At 45.6% G+C, this 25,949-nt stretch overlaps 1 protein-coding gene across 1 annotated transcript; it reads left to right on the top strand.

Moving 5' to 3' along the window:
• Positions 1-19,988: 19,988 nt before the first annotated feature.
• LOC123583637 lies at positions 19,989-25,028 on the top strand (the record flags this gene model as incomplete). Its single annotated transcript, XM_045450795.1, is given in 2 exon segments — positions 19,989-20,273; positions 20,676-25,028. Coding segments are annotated over 2 exon segments (4,638 nt in total), but the record flags the coding sequence as incomplete, so codon positions are not given.
• Between the last annotated feature and the right edge of the window lie 921 nt (positions 25,029-25,949).

The raw sequence follows: 25,949 nt of genomic DNA, 5'->3' as shown, positions 1-25,949 counted from the left end.
CCCTCCTAGAGGGGCTTCTTTTCCAATGACCCAGGGGTCAGCTCCAAGGCCCAGGCTCTCATAGTCTACCTCAACCTCCACAATTTCAACAAGGCTTTCCTGCAGATTCCTTCTCTGCCAGCTCCCTCGCTCTCCTCCCTGTTCAGTGCCAACCCCAGGAGTGTTATCTTCTTTTTAGTGAAGCAGACCTTGTGGGAATCCCAGTTCTACCAACTAGCATTTACATTTGCACAGTTGCCTTTGAGGCTGAAAGGTCAGGAATTATAAACAAGAACACCTCTAGGGCTGGTGGAGACCTAGTAGAGTCACCTTATGCTGGGGCTGTAAGGGACATTATGGACAGGGTGCCATAGGAGCATGACAACGGGGGTGAGGGTGCAGGGTTTGGGCCATTCTGAGGAATGGATGGAGGACCTAGGAAAGTTTCACAGAGAAGAAATTTGAAGAATGAGTTAGAGGCAGAGAAAGGATCTTCTAAACCCAGATCTCTGCCCCTAGTCACAGAATTGACATCAGAGAGCAAAGAAAGACTGGAAAGGAGAATTGCAGTAAGAGCCAGGGAGGACCCACCAGCTGGGATGCAGCTACTCTTTGGGGTAGCATAAAATTAAATGGCCCTCCTTTACTGATTTGGGTGAAGCCCCAGGTGATGGTATAAGGTTATCTGTTCACTGACTATAAGCTGATATTTAATGCCCAAATGTCATTTAAGTTATTCTATATTTTTGACTTATTTATCATTTTTAGAGCCAATAGAATAATTCAAACTTTTATGGAGCCCATGCCATGAAAAATTAAGTATAAGAAATTGTTTCAATTGTTATATTGACATCTCACTACCATTTATGCCCTTGGGTGATGATTAATAGTAATGATATAACTACTTCATGGTGCATGCTATGATAAGATATTTAGTTACAGATGTGTCTTGAGCTTGTGTTTTTAAAAGTTGATGTGTATTATTTAACATAAAAGAATCCAGAAACATTCTATCTTTGTAGAAAGATCATGTGGGAATCAGGAAGACTTGGCTTCTCACCCTGGCTCAGCTCCTGGCACTAAGTATCTCATCCCTAACTACTGTTCACTTTACTTTATCATAGAAAGAAAACAGTTGCATAGGGAGGGGGGAAATATGGAATAGATGGCTTCTAAGGACTCTTCCAGATTTGCCTTTATTATGATGGAATTTAAGGGATTATTTTATTAAACAGTGGTCCAGAACATTTCCTTCCATGCCTATATTGTGCATCCTTTGCTTCTGAAACCCTGAACCCTTGCTTTCTCAGAAACTCTTAGCATTGCTAGTTTGTTGTCTAAAAAATTGCTCAAATGCTAATGATCATTGTCCCACTTTAGTTGTTGCTGAGGAAGAGCCAACAGGACTAGGTAAAGTGAGAAAAAGGAACTGGGTTGGGGGCAAAGAATCACCCCTAGGATAATGGATTACTATTTTTCTTCAAATTAGAAAACAAGTCCTGAGCTGACTGCAAATGTAAACTTGCTGCATGGCTTGTGGGAAGCTGGGAAAGAAGGTGGCTGGGCCAGGCCCCCACTGGCTAGCTCCATCTGTGTAGATTTCTTGGAGCCAGCAAGGGTACTTTCTGACTCCTTCAATCCTCTGCCTCTGAACGCTTCATAAAGAGGCAAGGGGACTTCTGCCAAAACAGAGGACTCTTCCTCCTGAGCCCCCCAAGTACTCCTTTCTATTGCTGGTGGCATTTTCTGTCTGATGGTAACTGGGCTTCTTACCATCACCAGGGCTTCCTTTTGATCCCTGGTTTACATGGCTTTCTGTTGAGCAAATAAATACACATTCATCCCTGCCCCCAACAAGACAAAGGCAATTCATTCATAGGAGCTGCTGCCCAGCTGACAGATGTTCTGGCCTCCTGGCCCTGTAGCCTGGCATGCTGTTGACCCTAAAGGTGAAAGGCTCTGTCACCCATTCTCATCCCCCAGTTGGCCAGTTGCTACAAAGGATCATCAAGAATTCTGACATTTGTCTTTCCTCCCTACTCCTGCCCCCACAGCTCTTAGTGGCTCTTAGGACAGAGCTGTTCCCAAAGTGGCCTTTGATCAAATCAGCTGGAGAATGAAAAAGATGGGCCATGTGGTCAGGATTGCCTTGCCACAGCTGCTCAAATACTTCTGTAGTCTTGACTATGCCCTTGCAAAGACAAGGCCATGAGGAGCCCTTTTAGGCACTTTTCCACAGAGAGAGAGCAATGAGAAGTCCCTTTTTAGGAATTTAATGGCTGAAAAAATAAAGCCACTTTCTGGCCTTAGCATCACATTGGGGCTCAATATCTTCATTTGTAGTTTACAGCCTAGTGGAGGAAGAAAAGACCTCCACTAATATGCTGTCCAGGTTTTAAGAGTCTAGGGGAGTGCCCAACCAAATGGTTGTTGAGCCCAGAGAAGGAAATGTTGACTTCCAACAGGACACTCATGGAAGGTTCTACAGAGGAGGTGACATTTAAGCTGGGCCAAAGGAGAGGTAGAATTTCACTGGACAGAAATGGAGATGGGAGGGCCTTCATTTATGCAGCTGCTTCTGTGTGAAGGCTGTAGAATGCAGAGCCAAACTGAGCAGCAGGGAGGGTGGAAGAGCTTCCGATGACGCAAGACAGACCATGTCACCGCAGACACTCTTCCAGTTTGTCAGCCTGAGAATCCTGAGCCACCAGGAGTCTTGAGCCCAGTTTGAGTAAAACTCTTTGTACCCATTTCTTCATAGAAATTCATAGAGCATTTTGAGAGGAAAGTAACCCCTAAAGAGTCCTTAAAAAGCAACTCCATGATCTCGATTCACCTGATTCCCTCTTTGTCTAGGCTTCTTTGGAGTCTTCCAACATTTTTCTACATAAGTTACTGAGTGTTCAGTGCTTGTACACCAAACCACAACTAACAAGAAGGTCTACAGCCTATTAGCTTGTCTTTGAGAGCTAAGACTCTCTAGAAATCACTTAGGCACTTTTCAGCTCTTTTCATAGGAAATAATCTCTGGAGAAAATGATCAAGTGCACTAGAAAGAGGTTTGAGTTACATGTGACAACATTAAGGGGTCAGTTTCACCTGCCAATAGGGCAGAGACTTTTAAAAATAAAACCCTAAAGCATCTGCTCCACCACAGCTGCCATGTTTTGGAGCTCTAGACTCCTGTGCCTCCTGCAGAGTCTAAGCAGTACCACCATCAGCTCGTTATCTACCCCTACACTGGAAACCAGCTCCTACTGCTTTTCCCTCCTACAAGGAAGAACATTTTCCCCAAATTGCATCCATCTTTGGTGCCTTTTTACTGTATCAAATGATTGAGGATCCCTTTTGATGAAACTATTGTTTTTTGTTTAAAGTGTAACAACAAGAACATTACCCTTAAGAAAATCATCACCCCCAAAAACAGAAAACAATAGTAGGTGACAAATTGACACCAATATGATAGAAGGCCAGCAAAGTGTGATCAGAGAAACAGCAGGAAGGAGAAAGAGGTGAAGAGAAATGAACAGAAAGCTAAAAAAGGAAACCACCTTCCCAGGTGAGATAATGCAATCAAACCAGGGAATGGAGAAGCTCTTAGAGAGAAATCAGATCTCAAGGGACCTACCAGAGTAAGGGTTACAGGGGCATTTTGCTTGAGCTGGGAACAGGCATAGAAAAGCTAGACTTTTAAGGCAACTCATAGGAGGCAGAGGTTAGAAAGAGTTTGGAGGCTGAAAGAAATGATGTGGGAAAATCCCCAAAGACAAGTTATCACACTGGCCATATTGCCAGTCCTGAGCCCAAGTTATTGACTTGTCCATGTTGCCCCTTGTTATTTGCCTCCCCCTCTCTGATGATACTGAGATGATTTGCACTATTTTATGGAAGTTCTTGCCCAACAATAGCAGACACTGAGCATAAAACTTAGAGGGCACAAAGCTTGCTTTCCAAATTAGGTCAATTTAGGCTTTATAAAAATCCTGGTTGACCAGAGGCAGAATTCACCTCATTCTGGATGCAAGGGCTATACCTCCAAGGCCAAGGCTCCCCTGCCCAGCTAGGTGTATAAAAGGTCAAGCAGAGAATGAATGTCCCCTCCTTCCTCCAGAAGATTCTTAGAATCAGGGACCACAGGTCTGCATGCTGACCCGACTCTGGCTAACCCACCATGCCTACCTTTTTTTTTTTTTTTTTTTTTTTTTTTTAATGCTGCCATCCAAGGCAAGCTACTATACTCTCAGGCCTGAGTCTTGTGCTCTTCATCCTTTGATTGACTAGACCTGATTTATCTGCCAGCTTTTCATCCATACAGTATTACTGGGTTGCTTTGTCTCTCCAGGGCTGGGGTTACTGCTGACTAAATTCAGCTCACTGGGAATGAATAGAATCCTGGTTAAGTACTAGCTATGTTTGGGCTTAAAAACAAAAGTCCCAAGGGTGTGATGCCACCAAAGATTAAAATTTGTTCTTGGAAGTTGTACAAACATTTTTAAAGGTGTAATATTTGGGTAATGGTTTCTCTGCCAAAGAAATGCTTTCGCAAGATTCCCTCTGTAACCTCTACAAAATGGTAGAGCTACAATTCTAAAATGGCAACAAAGGGAAAAAGAACTGGATTAAGTACGTAAAGTGTGGACTTCTTAAATAAGTTTCCCCTTTTGTCTTTAAATTATCATTCAGTTGCCCCTTCTTGGCCATTTTGTTGTTGTTCTCATCAAGCAGTTTATTACCAACTTCTCCCCACCCATGTCAGCTGCAGTCCTCTTCTTTGATTTCTGCCTACAGAGTCTTCAAAACATGTGCCTATACTGTTTCTGCTGGCAGACATGAACTAAATACCAACCTGATACTCTTGCAAATTCAAGTGAACAGGCCTCAAGATATTCACTCTTTGCTGTCCCATCTCCCGTTCTACTGTGAAGCCTCACTGCTCACTTGAGGGCATTCATGGAGACAACTTACCTAGGCCCAGAGGTGTATCATTCGCTCCCCCTCCAAACACAGACTCATAGAATAATGGGGTTGAGGGTCCGCCTCACCACCACCCTCAGAGAGCACTTGTCATTCCAGCCTTAAGTTCTCAACTTTTAGCCATCATGCCTTATAAATTATGACCTGCTTTCATCTGGGCAACATTGGGCAAAATGTTAAAGCAGGCAAAGTGTCATCCTTGGTGTCCTCTTACTAGAAAACACACCTAGAGTATCCTTTGGCTTTTTCTCACCTTTCTCCAGCTACCCCTGCCCCTGCAGATCACAGTGTTGGACTGAAGGTGTCCATCACCATAACTAGCACCACCTCCAATCTCTGCCTGTGGAAAATTCCCCGTCACCTTCCTAAGTCCAGCTCAAATGCGACCTCCCTTGGCAGGCCTTCCTTGATGTACAGCCTGTATCTTTCTCTCTTTTGAAGCCCCATGCCCCCTTGAATTGTCTTTGCTATGGTACTTTTCACTTTCTACCACTAGACAGTAAGCTCCTCGAGTGCAGGATCCATGTCTGATTCATCTCTGGGTCCCCTGCAGGGCTGAGTCAGTGGGCTCTCTTGAAGGCATGCAGGAATGGCTCAGGAAGGGCAAGGGTCTAAACACAGTAAAACACACTCTGTCAGTAGGCTGGGTAGAGCCTGAATCTGGGATATACCTCTTATAAAGCTGGTTCTTTCCTTTCCCCTTCCATTCTCACTCCCAACCCATTCCTGAAGGACCTCTCTCTTTCACTGTCTTCAGCCAACTGTCACTGTGGGACAGAATCCTCTATGAAGGCTTTAGCTGTTAACAGCTTAGAATGTTGCTGCTCCCATAAGTCTTTGCACTGAACAGAGGGGTGGGATGGGAAGGGGTTGGGAGAGTGCTGAAGGAGGTAAGTGTGAATATTTTAACTCCTCAATGACATGTACTCCTATTATTGTACTCCTATTAGAGGATTTAGGCATGACAGACTGGGCAAGGAAGGAATTTGGGGGGTTGGGGGGGCTATTTCTTGACACCGCTCCAATCATAGCCCCTTAGTGTTCTGAGCTACTTTTGTTCTCTTTCTACCTATGCCTTTTTAAAAAAAGATGTGTGTCCTGGCATAGAATAGCCCTTACATAAGTAGTAATCATTAATGTCATTACTAATAAGAACATAAATGACGTAGACACATAGCCCACCCTAAACACATGGAGTGCTTGGAGGTACCAAGTATAGTTGGATTTTGGTAGAGTTTCTGAAGTGTCAATGCAGATTTTGAAACCTCTGCCTCTTGGTGATGGAAACAGTCTGAGCAAAGATAAGGAGGTGAAAACCAGCGGTCTTGAGTGCATAGGGAATGGGCAATGACTGAAGAGAGGGCCTTCCCTAAGAGACTGACAAGTGGGGGCACCTGGGTGGCTCAGCTGGTTAAGCCTCTGACTTCTGCTCAGGTCATGATCTCACAGTTTGTAGGTTCAAGCCCCACATCGGGCTTGTTGCTGTCAGCACAGAGCCCACTTTAGATCCTCTGTCCTCCCCCCCTCTCTGCCCCTCCCCCGCTTATGCTGGTGCCCCCCCCTCCTCCTCCTCCTCTCTCTTTCTCGAAAATAAACATTAAAAAATTTTTAAAAAGAAACCAACAAGTGAATTTGGTTAGATGGCAGGAAGCAGTGAGAGGGGGAGAGAGAGGCCAATTTGAAGAGAGACATGATGATGAATTCAACTTCGACTTGTTGGTAAGTCAATAATGAGAAATGTCCCTTAGGAGCCTGAAGATCCCAGGCTGTGAATACATAGGGCCGAGGGTCACAGGGAGTGCATGGATCCTGCAAAGCAGCAAGTGCAAATGAAAGGGCAGGGTGCAGGATGCAGGGGGTGTTCAAACGAAAAAGATGGGGCGAGAGAGGTGATGATGATAGTGGTGGTAGTGTTTTTGGTGCTTCTGAGCTCATCAATTGCAGCAGAAAAGTCCAGAAATATAAGGCCAGGGAGAAAAAATATAAGATGGGGGAGGAAGAAGTCATTAGAAACCTTAAGTGTGCTATAAGGGCAACTTTGTTTAAGTTAAGTATTGACATTGTATTTACTTAGTGATTTAAAAAATTAACATTTTTGCTGTTTTTCTGGGTTGGGAGACATTGATGGCTCTATAAATGTTGAGTTGAAGCTCCCACTTGGCGCTCTCCCTGGTGCTGGATTTGCATAGTGCATTCCTTGTCTTGGGGGTATTGTGGAAACCATCCCTTTCTCTCTGTTCATCTCCCTTTAGGTGCTAGCCAGGAAGTAAATTTTGCCAAATAAAGTCACCTTTACATGACTTGTGCTTCTTCTCCACCCAGCATCTCTTAGGCTGATGTTTGCAGTGAAGTGTAGAAGAAAGACAGTAGTCCTTTCCAGGAGTAAAACTCTCTCCCTACATTTCTCCAAACTAAATCATGTTAACAGTGGCTTTCGTGGCTTTCAGGGGGTGGTGAGTTTATGGGGAATCCTTATTTTTTTTTAACGTTTTTTTATTTTATTTTTGGGACAGAGAGAGACAGAGCATGAACTGGGGAGGGGCAGAGAGAGAGGGAGACACAGAATCGGAAACAGGCTCCAGGCTCCGAGCCATCCGCCCAGAGCCCGACGCGGGGCTCGAACTCACGGACCGCGAGATCGTGACCTGGCTGAAGTCGGACGCTTAACCGACTGCGCCACCCAGGCGCCCCTTATTTACATTTTCCAAGTACTACTTCCATAGTTAAATTTGTCTTTTTTGAAGAAAGAAAAGTACATTGAAGGTGATTGGAGTTCTCACTCGTAGAAAGTCTTGTAAGAGAATCCTCATAAGCCATGACATTCTCAGTGACATGGCAATGCCTCTGAGTCTCTTTTAGCAGAAGATTCACAGCATAATATTCAGGTTTTTAAAATTTATTTTTTAAAAAGATACATGAGTATAAACTCTGTAAGGTGAGCTTTAGGATTGTAATTGAAAACAGTTTACTACTCCCAAGTGACTGCTTCTCTTCCTTTCAATGTAGGACATCACTCATGAGTATCAACTCTTCAGTTCTTTACAGGAAAATGTGGTTTTGGAAAATTCCTGAGAAAAGAACTATAAGGGCATGTCCTATGTCATATGTCTAAGAAAAACTTAGCTAGCAGGGATAAATGGAGAACATAGTCATATGGTTAAGATGTCTCAAAACCAAAGCTGGACAATATCTATGAGCTTCACACATGAAGCACCAGGTATTACTCACTGCCCTCCACTGCTCTCTTCACACCTCCATGCTCTGAGCCAGTTGACAACATTCCCTTTGTCCCCACATACTTTCTGCTGGACTGCTGTTGGGCTTTCCATTCATTCATCCAACTTTTATTGAACCCCTAGCATGTGCCTTTTACTGCATCTTTGCTCTGAGATGACAGAAATGGACATGACAGATCCTTTCCCTAAAGAGACATGAGCCTAGAGGAGAGGCAGCTGTGCTAAGGTGATAGTAAAACAGATGACTGCTGACACAAAGGCTCATACAGGGTTTAGGGAGCCCAGAGAGCTAATTTTGCTTGGCACAGGAGGGCAGAGAATAAATAAGGGGGGGGAGTTACAAAGGAGGAGACACTTGCACTAATTCATCAGGTACACTGGGGAGGGGGCAATGACAGAGGATCTGGGGATAGAGACCCAGAGAGGAGAGCCAGGAGTCCACATCAAGAGAAGGGCTCAGGAATGACAAAGTGATTTATCTGGGACTTATTCTGGCAAACTGTTAAGTGGAAGACTGAACCCAATGGACCAAGAACCTGAGGAGGTAGATGTAATGGGTGGAATTCTAAGATAATCTCCACCCCCTGTAGAATTCTCTCCCCATGAGAGTGAAAAGGATTTGTGAAGATCTAATTTCACACCTGTGACTATGTTACTTTATATAGTAAAAGGGGTTTTGTAGGTATAATCAAGGTCCCTAATCAGTTGACTTTGAGTTAATTAAAAAGGGAGATTATCCTGGGCCTGAAACAAGCAGGTGAAGTCTTTAAAAGGGTGCAGTCCTTCCCAGAAGTCAGAGTGATTCCAAGCAGAAGAGAGGCTTTCCTATTGGCCTTGAAGAACCAATCTGCCATGCTGTAGAGAGAACCACATGGCAGGGAACAACATGTGGCGTCTAGGAGCTGCAAGTGAATTAAACAAGCAGTGAGCTTGGAAGAGAACTCTAAGCCTCAAGTAACATTCCATCCCTGGCCAACACCTTGATTCCATTCTGGTGAGACCTTGAGCAGCTATCCCATACCTATGCCAGACCTACATGGGATAATAAATTTATGTTGTTTTAAGCCACCAAGTTTGTGGTAATTTGTTATGTAGCAAGAGAAAACTAGTTCAGTGGGTAAAGAGGGAGTAAATGTTGAAGACAGAGGAGGAGGTAAGCTCTAGAGTCCTATGAGAATCTGGGGAGCAAACATTCTGGTCAGGTCACCAGTCAGTGAGAGATGCTAAAGTATAAAGTCAGGCAAAAAAAAAAAAAAAAAAAAAAAAAAAAAAGCCCTACCTGCTTCCTAAGGATCCCCGTGGTAGAAACTAAACTCCTGAGTCTTTCCTTCACAAGAGGAATGCCCAGGTGAGTGATGTCAGCTGCAGCTCTGTGACTTCCCCTGCCCGACAAGAGACGGGTGGAAAGTAGAGAATCCAGAGATGATGTTTATACCCCGATGAGACATCAAAAATGTGTTTCATTCAAAGGTAAATACTTAATTTTTGTCCCATGAGACTTGGCAAATTTCTTCCCTGAAATTTAGTTGTTTACTTTCATGTCGCTACTTGATTCCAAAAGTACAAAAGCAAACTCTTGCATTTTGTGGTGCATTTTCAGTTCTTTAAAAATATTCAAAAAATAGAAGGGCAGCCAGTTTATTTTTCCCCTCAAATGAGCCAATATTTGGTTTTTCTCTTGTTTTATTCTTTTTTTAAAAATGGGTCACACCAGTTCCTTGTGAACTGGTGAATCATTTCAGTGTTTGAATCATTATAAAAGGTCCAGAGGGACTATTTCTTTAACACTGGAAATAATCAGAGGTTATATAATGTACATAGGAAGGACAAATAGCTTTAGAAAAGAAATCCTTCCATCTCCTTTTATTCTACCATTTCAATGCCCCAGATGTTCACTGAAAATAATAAAACATTTTAATGACAAAATTATCTTTATAGCTCTTGTAAAGTGTGTAATAGAATATCAAATGCCTCTTCTGTGAGAAGAATATGGCACAGTGCTGTCATATCCACAGGTGGAAGCAAATTATAGACATATAAAGGCAATTAACAATACAGGATGATTATATGTGGCACAAGGAGTCCAGATAATCAAAGGTATAATTGCAGAGGAGCTGTCTTGTGTTCAGGTGACCAGCCCATCTTTAAAGGAGGAGTGATCTCCCATTGGTGGTGAGGACTGAGAAGCGGGGGTGGGAGGGTGGAGGAATGTGCTGGCATAGGGCAGGAAAAAGTTGGGAAAGTTGGAAGAGTCTAGGCATATTTGTGTAGCAATAAGTAATTCAGTTGGGCTGAAGGTAGGATTCATGTCAGAGGAAGTAGGGGAGATGTTTGGAAAATATTACTGAGTCTAGGCTTTTCCTATATGCAATCGAAAGCCACTGAAGTCTTTTTGGATCCAACAAAAGCAAATGTTTCACAAAGATCCATGGTCAGTTGTGTTTTGGATTGGAGGCAGGGAACCCATTGGGAATTTATGGCAAAAGTGATAAGGACCCAGCCAGGGCAGGGGGAAAGGAGAGGAGAAGATGGCATTCAGAATATAATATACAGAAAAATCTAAAGGATATGAATTATCCTTTAATAGGGAATTTATTGATGTCACAAACTTTCAAAGATTTTGGCCAAGACCCTGCTTGTTTAGTGGGGACCAGTGGTCTCAGGCAACCTTCCTTTCTCTTTGCAGAGAAATATAATTGTATGTGGACTTACAGTGACATTTTTAGAGAATTAGCTCATGACTGATTGAGAACTTCAGAGATTAAAAATGGGTCACACCTGGAACAGAGTATTATAATGGTGTAAAAGTCTGCTTGCTTTGGGACAAGTGGGAGCCAACTTTTAAAGATGCTCTTCAGGGGGCGCCTGGGTGGTGCAGTCGGTTAAGCGTCCGACTTCAGCCAGGTCACGATCTCGCGGTCCGTGAGTTTGAGCCCCGAGTCAGGCTCTGGGCTGATGGCTCAGAGCCTGGAGCCTGTTTCCGATTCTGTGTCTCCCTCTCTCTCTGCCCCTCCCCAGTTCATGCTCTGTCTCTCTCTGTCTCAAAAATAAATAAACGTTAAAAAAAAAAAATTTAAAGATGCTCTTCAGGTGCCAAGGGGCGCTGCTCAAGCCCTAAGTTTCCTAGGCTTCTACATATCTTTTTGTTCAGTCCTCTGCTAGGCTGCCAGTTTCTGCATCACCTCACTTTCCTCACAGAAACAGTTATCCTTAAAGAGGAGAACCCCGAGAAGCCAGCGTGATTAGCCCAAATGCTAGTCTCATTTTCACCCTTGCCATTTTGACATTGTTTTTGCCTCCATTCTTCAATGGTCATAAAACTGAGCAGGTACTCACTGCCTCATATTTGGAGACTAGTGAGATGGAAGAGATGGGGGCACCAACATCTATTGAGCACCTACAATGTACCAAATCCTCTGCTAGAAACTAATCAATGTAAAGTTTAGCATGATGCTGAACACTTAGGGCTCTATCAATGTTCATTTCCTTTCTCCTTGCTATTAAATTAGAAAGAGGGGATGAGATGGTGATAGACAGGAGCCATAAGGAGACTGACAAGGAGAAGCCCTGTGTGTTTTGGAATGCAACAAGCAGGTTCCACCAACCTTACCAGAAATCGAAGAGAAGCTGCTCTTCACTGACCCCTTAGGAAGGAGAGAGCCCTACCAGCTCAACACTCTCAGCTCTCCTCAGCCAAGGCCAGCACTGAGGCCCAGTGGGAATTAGGGATGACTCTGCCACTCTGCTGCTACTAATCCCCACAAAGCAGTCCCTCCTCCATCCCCAAGTCACCTTCCTGGTCAGAAGAGGTCGTGGAAAATGATCTCACTCTTACTTCACCTTTCTTTCCTTTGTCTCATGGTCAGTTTCTGAATTTTTTATTTTATTTTATTTTTTTTTTCAACGTTTATTTATTTTTGGGACAGAGAGAGACAGAGCATGAACGGGGGAGGGGCAGAGAGAGAGGGAGACACAGAATCGGAAACAGGCTCCAGGCTCTGAGCCATCAGCCCAGAGCCCGACGCGGGGCTCGAACTCACGGACCGCGAGATCGTGACCTGGCTGAAGTCGGACGCTCAACCGACTGCGCCACCCAGGCGCCCCTGAATTTTTTATTTTTGAGAGAGGACGATAAGCACTTGCTTGAATTATGCTCCAAGGACATACAGGTCTGGAGGACCTGGGGCCTGGCTTCCCAGTGAACTTCTTTCTCTCTTGGGAGCCTCCAGATCCCACCACTGGTAGTAGTATCTCTTCCCCAAACTCCTCAGAATGACCCACATGTTACATAGAAAACCACTGTGGCTCTAGTAGTGTGAGAAGGGAAACCATTCAGACCCCAACGTCTTAGAGGCTGATGGAGTGAAGAAAACAGAACCTGAACTCAAGATACCTAGGTTCTAGTCTATGTTTCCCTTTTTAGGACGCTGAGAAAAATCACATCACCCTTTGAGTCTGTCTCCCTGTCTGCCATATAGGAATCACAAAACTAATCACAAAGGCTTGCTGGACTGTCATGAGGATGGTAAGATAACTGATGCACAGAACACTCTTGCTGATGCATAACATCTACTTGTGCTAGCTAAATGGCTGACCCCTATTCTTTCTCCTGATGTTTATCTCCCTTCGCAGATTCAACCCACTGGCATTACTTTGATGTAGAAAGAGAAGGTAAGTGCTTTCAAAGAGAAGAGACCGTAAGATGGGCTGGGGAAGTAATCTTCCTTATGAAGAATTAACTCCTTGGCAAATGGCCTCAGCTTCTCCCACTCTTTTCTTTTTTTTTAATATCAGATTTCATCCTTTTTCTACTTCAAGTGCTACTCTGGATACTCTCCAATGTCTTCATTTCCCTTTTGAGTTTTGGAGCCCCAAACCAGACTATATTCTCTTAAGACTATGTTTAGTAGACAAGAAGACCATACTACAGAGTCATCTTGCCATTTTTGTAGAGTTCACAAAACTAAAAGTAGCACTTTATATACTGTTCTATAAAAGTGATTTGCCATTTCCCCTCAAAAGAAAAAGACTATCAAAGATGTTTTCTAGAAAGGGAAAGCCCCAGAATCAGGCTGTAAAATGCTCTTTAATGATGTGTTGTGGTTCTGACGGCATACAAAAGACCTTGAGAAAGATTTTGAGCCTGGATCCTAAATTTCTAATCCAAATTCCTATTATTTCACTGAATTGCAAGCTCATTAAGGTTGAGGACCATTTTTGTAGCCCCAAAAGATAGCACATAGGGACATTCCATACACCTTTGTTGAGTGAACATCAATATCAAGTATCAACCCAAACAAGGTGGAAAACTTGGAGCCATTGACTCCTGGGACCTGACACCTTCAGACCAGGGAATATAAGATTCTTAAATATAACAGTTTCCATCAGTGGCCCTCTGCCAGTAAGCCCTGGGGTGGGGGTGGGGGAGAGTACCAACCAAAAGAGATGGATTCCAGGTGTGTTGCTAGACTTTCAGGTCTGACCAAATGGGGGAGGAAAACTGATTACAACTAAACACTGTGAACAAAATACACACACACACACACACACACACACACACACACACACACACACAGCAATTAATTGAGGACTCTGAAAAATAAGTAAAAGTAGGTGGATTGGTGAAAGAAATAACTCATTACATGACCAATATGGTGACAGTGAGTTTCGTAGAATTTTTCTCCTGGCTTTGATCTGAGGGTGAGGTGACTCATGAAACTGCACAGTGGTCATAGACCACAACAACTATATGAAACAGCCAATCTTTCTGGACTAATGACCTGGAAAAGGGGCCCTTGCAAGCCAGAGTGTGTGGGAAAGATTCTTCTTGTTCTTGTCCTCATATATTTTCTCTCTCAGTTCAGTCTCAAGGCCAGATGCAGCTTCCAAACCACACTGTCATCACCATGGCAGCAGCTTGGGCACCTAAAATCCCCGAGAGGAAAATCTTGTTATCTCAGGACAGAAGAATGTAGAAGAGGGCCTCTGTTATACGAAGAGTATGAGAGGAGTCCTTGTTTTTTTTCTCTTTTCTCTTGCCACTTTATCCAGAGGAAAGGCCTAGTAGAATAAAACTTTGTGATGTCATTAGTGGCTATAACTCTGAGAAAGAGCTCTATCTTTCTAGCCAGAAAGATGATAGGTAACCCTGTTAAGCTGATGGATGTGAGGGAAATCCGGAAGAGGAAAGAGTGGAAGGAAGGGATTCCATGTATGAACCGACGTAAGTCCTGGATTTTCCCTCCGAGCTGCACATGTGTGGAACGTACCCAGACACACAGCACAGGCTTTGGAACCTGAGGTGACAGCAGAACCTCTGCATACAGAAGGTGAGACAGAACTTGCAGTCTTCACTTAACTGGTTTGCTTGAATGATGAACCAAAACAAAAAATCAACTTGCTCTGATTTTAACGGGACCCAGAGTTATATAACATCCCATATAAAATATCTTAAGATACAATCCAAAATTAGTCAATGTGATAAGAACTAGGAAAAGGTGAGCAATTCTCAAGGGAAAAGATGAAAGACAATGTTGAAATTACAAGAAAAAAAAGATTTTGAAGCAATTTGTTACAATCATTCTTTATGATGTTAAGGTGTTTACCTTAACTCTTGAAATGAATAAAAATTAGTTATCAGTAGAGAAATAGAAACTTTTTTGAAATGGAAATTTTATAACTGAGATATACAATATCTGAAATTTAAAAATTCCCTGGATGGGCTCAATAGCAGGATGCAAATGACAGAGGGAAGAGCCAGTAGACTGGAAGAGAGATCCATAGGAGTTATCTAATCTGAAGAACACAGAGAAAAATGTTTGAAAAATAGTGAATAGAGCCTCTGGGATCTGTGGAATATCAGTCTAACATTCATGTCATTGTAGTTCTTAAGGGAACAGAGAAAGATTGATATAGAATAAAATAGTTGAAAAAAATAATGGCTAAAGATTTCCCAAATTTGGTGAAAGATATGTTTACAGTTTCAAACAGCTCAGCAAACCCCAAACAGGGTAAACTGAAAGAAAACTGAACTGAACATCCACCATTCCTTATGGCCTTACCCACCAATACCCTCCTTCTTAGATCCTGATGACATCTGAATTTTCCACCTTGGTGTCAGGGAAGGGTCACATGAATAGGAGCTGGACTCCTAGGGATTAATCCCAGCTCACTGATTCAAGTGTGAGACCCGGGGAAAACCAATTACCCTGCATGGGCTGTAGTTCCTCATCTAGAAAATCTCAGGGTTTTACTACTAGTTTCTAATTTCCTTCCTGTTCTAAAATAATTACCCCATAATCAGCTCTTCTGTGGCCTTTTTCTGTTCAAACTGATAACATTATTTATGAAAAGCTAATGCTATGAAACAAGAAACCACTTTCCTGTCAAGAGTCTTTCCACCCTTTGTAATGGTGCAGGTAACTGAAATGGAGAAGCTCCCAGAACAGAACCCAAAATGAAGTTTTATAGCAACCAGAATGGAGTTTAGCCTTCCCCAGCAGCTTCCTGCAGAGTTCTTTGAGCATCATGGGAGGCCTGGAATTCATTGCAAAGGAAAGGAAGCTCTGCTGAAAACTTTCACTCCCAATAAATGCATTTCTAATCTCATGTTTTTTCAGAGACTAAGGAATGGAACGGAATGCACCCATGACCTCAGATTCCTAGTTTGATGTCAGGTCTGTCAGAATATGTTAAATCTATGTCTGTAAACACAATAATAACAACCACTTGAATAGCATCTTACAGTTGACAGAGCAGTTCTCTTTCCTGCATTATCACATTTCCTCCTCCCAACCACCAACTCCTGAGGCAGGTTGTAGCAGTCACTTCCTGTTTCCTCAGAGGAAACAGTCTGAGAGAGGTTGAGAGTTTTACCCCAGTCCATCTAGTACTAAGCTTGAGAAAGTGCCAACTCTTCTGGCTTCCAATTCTGTCCTCTTTTCCCACCACCAAGAACCAGAGGATCTGGGCATTGCCAAGCTATGACCTGCAACTACTGGGCAAGAGGCCAGTTACTCCACATTTTAAGGGCAGGCTGTAGTACATTAGATCCTCTCAGTTCATTCCTCTGGAGAGGAACACGGTGTTAAGAGTTGGCTTCAATACACATTGTCCCTCTCCCAGTCCCTCATTGCCACTAGCCAGGCTGCTTGGCATGGAAAGGCTCTCTGGTATTAGACACCAGCTCTTTTGAAAATGTCTTTCTTCCCCTTCTTCTAGCTGCTTGTGAATGTGCTTGGTGTTGAGTCAAGTAGGCTTGGGAATTGGTGGTTGCTTCTTCAGATTTTACCATTAAGGGGACTTGAAGGGCTTGCTGCTTGGCCCTCACATGGGCTTCCTCTCTGCTCTCCTACCCCCTGCAGAATTGCACATTCCCTCCCATTATTGCACATTCATTCAGCCTCCACTCTGCATTGATGTGCCCGGAGGTCATCCTTCCCTCCCTTCATGAGCCAATTTCAGCTCATTTATTCACACATTGTCCCTTCATTTTCAAGAAAAGTCTCTTTGAGTATGCTAATTCTGAGTCATTGCATACCATCATCATTTCAGAACAAAAAGATGTCAAAAGGTGGGTGGGTTTATTTCATCTAGCAAGGAAATAGGCATTCTTTTCTTTGTTTTACCCTTAATGACTCATTCAACCTGAATCAAAGCTGAGTCTTCTGGGCCTTTGAACAGGAGACTGGGTGGTGGGGAGGATGAGGTGGGGGGTAGGTACCACCCAAGCTGGGGCAATGGGCTCAAATCCCAGGAGCTGTGTCCATGTTCCATGGAATGGGCAGAAGGGACTGAGAAAATACAGTGATAGCATGGTGTGAAGCCCTTGCACGTCTCTGGGCTTCTGTTTTCCCATCTATAAAAGGATCACAGAAGAGTGTGTTGGGACTAAGGTACATGACCTTACTGAAATTACTTTTCTGAATCACTGTGCTTTCCTACGTGGACATTGGAACCTTGATTCAGGAAAAGAGGTTGAACCCTCACCTGTTTTAGGTACCTGGAGAGGTAGAGAGAGGAGGGTTTGCTGGCAGACTTAGGCTTGGATCCTGCTTCTACCAATTCCTAGCTATGTGACCCTGGGATAAGTACTTAACCTCTCTGCATCTCATTTATAAAAGGGGAATAGTACTTCTCTTGATAAGGTCCTTGTGAGGATAAAATGTAATGTCTGCCACAGTTATCTCCTGGAGTTCCCCAACTCACCTACAGGATATTTAGGACAGAGGACAGGTAGACTGCGTGGGCTTGGACAGTCTTAATATCCTTCAATTTCTTCTTTGGTAAAATTGGGATACTATGTGCTTTGCAAGAGGGTTGTGACTGTGAGAAATGATGTACTAGAGGCCAGTGCAGCACTAGGACACTGTGGGTCCTTAAGTGGTAGTACTGGCCAATTAGAAGTTATCAGTATTCACCTTACCTAGGGCCAGTGCCCCTAGAAAGGGTTCCCTGAGAATATTTGTAGCAGTCCTTAGACCAGAGCCAATGTCAGAGCCTGGAGGCTGGGCCAAAGCAGAAGACACCAGGGGGTTTTGGGCCAGAGAAGGTGGGACCAAGATGCCATTAGCATGTAGGCTAGGGTCAGTAACCAGAGGTGTGGTGCAGGGTGCTCAGGCAGGGCATGGTGCCTGGCAAGAGTTCACACCCCAGGACCAGAGGGGCTACTCCACACACCCAGATACACAGCTGTATTTTCCACAGCCTTGGGTTAAAGCAGTCTCCCTGGTGGTTTCACAGGCCTTACAATGCAAGCTGCCAGGCTGGGCTCTGGAGAGGCCTAGAGATAGGAAAACAATACCCTAGCATGGTAGCTCTCAACATGAGGACCTAGGTCACGGCAGAAGACTCACAAACATAACAGTAATCCCTTTGGGGAAGGAAGACTTTTTTTTCTTATGGTGGAAACTGGGATCTGTGGGGGTTTGGTCATGATGGACTATCTAGTGGTCCACAGACCTCTTGAGGTTCCAACACAAATGGCTTTGGGGATACACAAAGAGCTCTAAACCACTCTGGGAGAGCAATGGGATTCATCTCTTCAGTCCTTCCTGAAAGGAACAATCCAAATGACAGCCCTACCTTAGTTTAAAGCTAGGTTCTCTTTTCTGCTTATTATGGATCTTTGATAAGGAATACAATTGCTGAGAAGTCTGTTTTGCTTGCTGTTTGCTATGAGCATTGTGAGACCTTTCCTGAATGTAACCTGCTGTGTAGTAGAATGGGTTGTAAACCTTCCTAAATGTAGTCTGATATGTAATGGAATGAGTGGTTGTACATAAACTAACCGGCGTTTCTCGCTTCTGTAAACCTGCTTGCTTAGCACATTCCTCACCTATCCCCTTCCCCCTTTTTTCCCTCCCACCACAAGTAACGGACAAAGCCTTCCCGCCAAAGGACAGACAAAGGACGCCCAATCAGAAAACCACAAATGTCCGTACTTTAAAATCGACTAATCAGGCCCCTCATAATTTGAAACCTCACCTATGCTGTTTGTCCCTGTCTATAAAAACCCTATACCAACTCTGATCGGGGCCTCTTAGCGTCACCGGCAACGAGTGCGCAGAGGTCCAGGTTCGAACCTGCAATAAACGCCCCTTGCCGCTTGGCTTTGACTCACGACTCTGGTGGTCTTTTGTGGGAGGTTTAGGAACGTTGGGCATTACATTTGGAGGTTCCACCGAGATCTCCCCCGAGCCCACCAGACTTCTGGTCAATGGGTCGTATCTGATTCCGATCGGTAAGTAAGCCGGCTCTAACGTTCTTCCTTTTCTCTCTGATCTGTGCTTCTTCTCTGGAGAACCGCTTCTGTCTGGAAGCTGGTGTGACCCTGGCGGACGCGCTATAGGGCACCCGGCCGGGGTCAGTTGGAGACGTCCGCTGACATCTGGGGGCCTGCTTGGTCCATCTGGGGACCTGCTTGGTCCATCTGGGGGCCTGCTTGGCCCATCTGGGGGCCTTCTTGGCCCATCTGGGGACCTGCTTGGTCCATCTGGGGACCTGCTTGGTCCATCTGGGGGCCTTTTTTGGCCCATCAGGATTCTTTTCTGTGGGCTGCTTACGCCCAACACGCCTGCGAACTAAATACTTTCATTTTCTCTATGAACTTCCAGAGTGCTAAGAAATATCTCTAGGCGTCTAAAAAAAAAAAAAAAAAAAAAAAAAAACCATCTAGGCATGCCAATTGTTACCGGTATTTTGATGTGATGTGTGTCTGTGTGTCTGTCTGTTGAATGGAATGATTGTTGGGAGTCAGGGGCACGCGCCTGACTTACCCTATGTGTAGTCCCACAGCATAAGCTATGGGATTCGAGTGGGCTCTAACCCGATTTCCGCGGTGATCCTCATACGGCTTAAGGCGGTCAAAATTTTTTGATCCGAGCAGGGGGTTTATACCTGCCCGCCCATGCTAAGAGGCACCTAAGTTCCCACAAGGGACGCGGACAGGCGAGTACGCGAGTGCTTCTTTGTCAGTCTAAAGAGTGCTTCTTTGTCAGTCTAAATGTATTGTCACCCCTGGGCCCTTGTAATTACCGCCGTCCTAGCCATAACCCTTTCTGTTGGGCTGGCCGAGACGGCACCAGAAAGTTGGAACCGCTGCGAAAGATTTTTGTTAGTTCTTGTTTTTCTTTCATGGGTCGGATGTTTTATTGGAATTAAGTGTTTTCTCGGCTGATCAGAATTAATTATTTCATCCTTTGTTTCTCTCTCCTCCTTTCTCAGCTCCCTGCGGCTTTCCTTCTCGCCCCCTGGCCAGCGGCGCCCCCCTTCTCCTCTCCTCTTCCTCAGAATCATAATATGGGCCAAACGCAGAGCACCCCTCTCTCCCTCCTTCTCGCCAACTTCAGGGACGTAAAAGCTAGAGGACACAGCTTAAGCCTAGACATTCACAAAAGGAAGTTGATTACCTATTGCCGCTCTGAATGGCCCACCTTTGGGGTTAATTGGCCTACAGAGGGAACCTTCTGCCTCCCTGTGGTCCTTAAAGTAAAATCAAAAATTTTCCTACCAGGGAAAGAAGGTCACTCGGATCAGATTCCCTATATTCTGGTGTGGCAAGATTTAGTAGAAAACCCTCCTCCTTGGATGGCCTCTTCCTTAATAGCAGAGTCATGCCAAATCCTGGCGGCTAAATCTATCAACCCTCCCAAGCCGCCAACTCCAGCTGCACCCCCTGTTCTCCCCGACAGCCAAGATTTACCTTTCTTTGACCCTCCCCCTTACCAGGTTCCTCCTCTTATTCCGCAAGCTGCCCCTATCCCTGCTGCGCCAGCAGGGCCTCCCGTAGCCCAGCCCATAGGGGAACTGGAGAATAGAGAGGCTCAACCCGCGCCCATGCCTAGTGGGGGTGAAGTCCAAGGGCCGGCTGGACATACCCGTAGGCGGGCCCCACGTGAGCCAGGACTCCGCCTTCCTGACTCCACCGTAGCTTTACCCTTACGGGAAATAGGGCCTCCCGATGATACGGGGAATCCCCGACTCCAATAGTGGCCCTTCTCTACTAGTGACCTATATAACTGGAAAACCCAGAATGCCCGATTTTCTGACAACCCTAAAGATTTAATAAGTCTCTTAGACAGCGTTATGTTTACTCACCAACCCACCTGGGATGATTGTCAGCAGCTCCTCCGAATCCTGTTCTCTACCGAGGAGCGAGAAAGAATTCAATTGGAAGCAAGAAAGCTGGTTCCTGGAGATGACGGCCAACCCACTGCTAACCTTGATCTCATTAACGCAGCTTTTCCCTTGACCCGACCCCCACAGGATGGCTGGGACTACAACATGGCAGAAGGTAGGGGACGGCTGCGCATTTATCGCCAGACTCTAATGGCGGGTCTCCGGGCTGCTGCACGCAAGCCCACTAATTTGGCAAAAGTGTATTCAGTAATACAAGGTAAGACAGAGAGCCCTGCCGCTTATTTAGAAAGATTAATGGAAACCTTCAGACAGTATACCCCCATGAACCCCGAGGCCCCCGAAAATCAAGCTGCTGTTGTAATGGCCTTTGTAAATCAAGCAGCCACTGATATTAAAAAGAAACTCCAGAAGCTAGAGGACCTGGAGGGAAAACAGATTCAGGACTTACTCCGCATTGCCCAGCGTGTCTATAATAATAGAGAGACTCCAGAGGACAGGCAACTTAAAGCCACCGAGAAAATGACCAAAGTCCTGGCTACTGTTGTCCAAAAGCCCCTGGATAAACACAAGCCCCTAGATAAGGACCAATGCGCCTATTGCAAAGAAAAAGGCCACTGGGCCCGAGAATGCCCTAAAAAGAAAAAGCCACATCATGGTCAAAAACCGTGGCAGCCAAAAACTACACCCGCCCTCTTCACTCAAGATGCAGAATAGGGGGGACGGGGTTCGGATCCCCTCCCCGAACCTAGGGTAACGCTACAAGTGGAGGGGAACCCAGTTCAATTCTTAGTCGACACAGGGGCACAACATTCGGTCTTGATCAGACCCCATGGAAAAATTTCTGAAAAATCTTCCTGGGTCCAAGGGGCTACTGGAATAAGAAAATATCCCTGGACCACCCAGAGAACTGTGGACCTAGGAAATGGAAAGGTCACCCATTCCTTCCTAGTCATCCCTGACAGCCCGTGCCCCTTATTAGGAAGAGACTTACTCACTAAAATGGGGGCCCAGATTCATTTTACGCCAGGGGGCCCCCAAGTGACTGGCCCTCACAACCAACCCATTACCATACTTACTCTGAGATTAGAAGATGAATATCGACTCCATCAGGGGCCACCCTCACAAAGTCAAAACATAGAGCCCTGGCTCCAGCGGTTTCCAGAAGCATGGGCTGAAACCGGGGGTATGGGGTTGGCTAAACATCGCCCAGCCCTATTCATAGAGCTGAAGCCGGGGGCAGATCCAAGTCGGGTCTGACAATACCCAATGTCAATGGAGGCCAAAAATGGCATCACACCACATATCCGTCGCCTCCTAGACTTAGGCATCTTGTGTCCCTGCCATTCAGCCTGGAACACCCCCCTACTGCCCGTACGAAAACCTAACAGTGCAGACTACCGTCCGGTACAAGACCTGAGAGAAGTTAACTGCCGAGTCATGGACATACACCCAACAGTACCCAACCCCTATACCCTCCTAAGTGCCCTCAGCCCAGAAAAACAATGGTATACGGTCCTTGATTTAAAAGATGCTTTTTTCAGCCTGCCTCTGGCCCCCAAAAGCCAAGAGCTCTTCGCCTTCGAGTGGTCCGACCCTGAGAGAGGCATAAATGGGCAACTCACCTGGACCTGGCTCCCCCAAGGATTTAAAAACTCACCCACTTTGTTCGATGAGGCACTCCACGAGGATCTGGGTGAGTACCGGAATCAAAACCCCAAAGTAACTCTCTTGCAGTACGTTGACGATCTTTTAATCGCCGCTGAGACTGCCGAAGCTTGCTTGCAAGGCACCAAAAATCTCCTCCGGACACTTGGTGCCCTGGGGTACCGGGCTTCAGCAAAGAAAGCCCAAATTTGCAGATCCGAGGTAACCTACTTGGGGTATCTGTTAAGGGAAGGCCAACGATGGCTCACTGATGCACGGAAGGAAACCGTTCTCCGCATCCCCCAACCCACGACCCGAAGGCAGGTAAGAGAGTTCCTGGGATCGGCCGGGTTCTGCCGCTTGTGGATACCTCGGTTCGCCGAGATGGCTAAGCCTCTTTACTTGGTCACCCGAGAACAGGCGCCCTTTGAGTGGACAGAGGAAACTGAGCAGGCTTTCCAGCAAATTAAACTCGCCCTGTTGTCAGCACCAGCCTTAGGGCTCCCCGATGTCTCCAAACCTTTTCATCTCTTTGTAGATGAAAATAAAGGGGTAGCCAAAGCAGTGCTGACGCAACTCCTTGGCCCATGGCCCAGGCCTGTTGCCTATCTTTCAAAAAGACTGGACCCAGTAGCGGCTGGCTGGCCCCCTTGCCTCCGTATGATAGCTGCTACAGCTCTAATGGTAAAGGATGCTGATAAGTTAACTATGGGACAAGAGTTACATATCACAACCCCTCATGCCATCGAGGGAGTCCTCAAACAACCTCCTGACCGATGGATTAGTAATGCCCGACTGGTTCACTACCAGGGACTATTATTAAATCCCCTCAGAATCATTTATGCTCCCACCAGAACACTAAACCCTGCCTCCCTGTTACCAGACCCGGACTTAGATACCCCTCTCCATGACTGCGCTGAGATATTGGCACAGGTTCATGGAGTTCGGGAAGATTTACAGGATCATCCACTGCCAGACGCCGAAATTACCTGGTTCACTGACGGAAGCAGCTTTATACATCAGGGTCAAAGGTACGTGGGGGCAGCAGTCACAACTGAAACTGAGACTGTTTGGGCAGAGCCTTTGCCAGCTGGCACCTCTGCCCAACGGGCTGAACTTGTGGCCTTAACCAAGGCACTGACTTTGGGAAAAGACAAGAGACTAAATGTGTACACCGATAGCAGATATGCTTTTGCTACGGCCCACATACATGGAGCTATATACAGAGAGAGGGGACTGTTAACTGCAGAGGGGAAAACCATCAAAAACAAAGAAGAAATATTGGCTCTTTTAAAGGCACTCTGGCTGCCTAAACGACTAGCCATCATACATTGCCCAGGCCACCAAAAACCGATCACACCGGTGGCCAGAGGAAATAATCTGGCTGACCAGGTGGCCCGAGAGGTGGCCTTACAGGTGGACTGTGCTTTAATGACCACCCTACCAGACCCCGGTCCAGCTAGTTTACCAGAAAGTCCCACCTACACTAAAAAAGACCTAGACTGGATCCAAAAATTGCCTATGACTCAGTGCCTTAACGGATGGTGGAGAGCAGCGGACTGTAGCATAATCCTCCCAGAGGAAATGGGAAATAAAGTCTTATCCAATATGCACCGAGCCACTCATATGGGCACGAGAAAAATGCAAGACTTAATAAGACATGCTAGGATCACCATCAAAGACTCTAGGACAAAAATCGAACAGATAGTTACTAGCTGTAAAGCTTGCCAACTAACTAACGCCACCAACCACGGGAAAAACCCTGGCTCCAGAACTCGCGGAACCAGGCCGGGAGCCTATTGGGAAGTAGACTTCACCGAGGTAAAGCCTGGAAAATATGGATACAAATATCTGCTAGTGTTTATAGATACCTTTTCAGGATGGACAGAGGCCTTCCCCACCAAGCATGAGACTGCGCAGATAGTAGCAAAGAAAATGTTGGAAGACATCATGCCCAGGTACGGATTCCCTACCCTAATAGGATCAGACAACGGACCAGCATTCGTTTCAAAGGTAATACAAGGGATAGCGCAGTTTATTGGGGCCGATTGGAAACTACATTGTGCATATAGACCCCAAAGCTCAGGACAGGTAGAAAGAATGAATAGAACCCTAAAAGAGACCCTAGCTAAATTGACCATGGAGACTGGCGCTAACTGGGTAGTCTTACTCCCCTACGCTCTGTTCAGGGTGCGGAACTCCCCTTACAAACTTGGATTAACCCCCTTTGAAATCATGTATGGAGTGCCCCCCCCTATAATTCCCAACCTACAGTCTAATGTGTTAACTGAATTTGATGATCATGAACTTCTTATTTCCCTGAGGGAACTCCAGCACACCCACCAGGAAGTTTGGCCCAGATTGAGAGCCATTTATGAGAACGGGCCCCCTCCTGAGCCGCATCACTACCGACCCGGAGATTGGGTATACGTGCGGAGACACCAGCAAGAGACCCTCCAACCACGGTGGAACGGACCCTACATTGTGATCCTAATCACACCCACTGCTCTCAAAGTCGACGGGATTGCTACCTGGATCCATTACACCCACGCCCGACCAGCTGATACCTTTGCGGTTCAAAAAGACTTCGTGCCGGAAGCCAACACCGCCTGGACGGTTGACCAGAGTAAGACCCATCCTTTAAAATTGACTCTGCGTCGAAAACCTGACCCCGAAAACCGGCTGAGACCAAAGGCCTGGGTGTCCCATACCAAGACTGTTGCTGCAGCTCCGGACCCACAATGATCGGAGGAACACTCATTAGCGTGCTCCTGCTCACCTCCTACGGACTGATAAGTATTGCGAGCAACCCCCATATACCCTATACTTTAACTTGGGAGGTTTCTAATTGGGAAACCCATGAAGTCTATAATACCACCACAAAACCAGATACCCCCTTAAATTCTTGGTGGCCCAACCTATTTTTCAACCTAGAGGATGTAGCTGTCTCCATGGGATTACTCCCCGGCATACCTGGGGAACGAGGATCTCTAAGCCAGAAGGGATTCTATGCATGCCCAGGGTTCGGACAGAACGCTGACACCACATGTGGAGGAATTTTAAAGTACTACTGTAAGTCCTGGAGTTGCATCACTTCCAACGATGGGAACTCCAAATGGAAAGTAAACCCCCATTATATTGACATGACATTTGCTAGCCCCTGCCCCAAACGCAAGCTAGCAGGTCAATATTTTGGAACAGGTCCCTGTAACCTTATCCGCATTAAATTTCTAGAAGACGGGAAAAAAGATACTAGATGGACCACTGGGCTTAATTGGGGAATCTATTTATATCGGGGACCACCCTACTATGCAACTGTTATTCAGATAAAACTAAAGGTACAACCCAAGGTTCCACCAGTGTTAGTAGGACCGAATCCAGTAATAAGGGCCACAAGTGAGCCTACTACTACTCCAGGGCCCACTAGTAAGCCTACTGACCCCACGGGCAAGGGTACTAGTTCTTCGACCACTCAGG

Source organism: Leopardus geoffroyi, chromosome B3 (genome assembly GCF_018350155.1).
Source record: "Leopardus geoffroyi isolate Oge1 chromosome B3, O.geoffroyi_Oge1_pat1.0, whole genome shotgun sequence".
In the NCBI taxonomy this organism is placed as follows: domain Eukaryota; kingdom Metazoa; phylum Chordata; class Mammalia; order Carnivora; family Felidae; genus Leopardus; species Leopardus geoffroyi.
The sequence above is the reverse complement of the archived record's forward strand: the minus strand, read 5'-3'. Positions and strand labels throughout refer to the sequence as shown.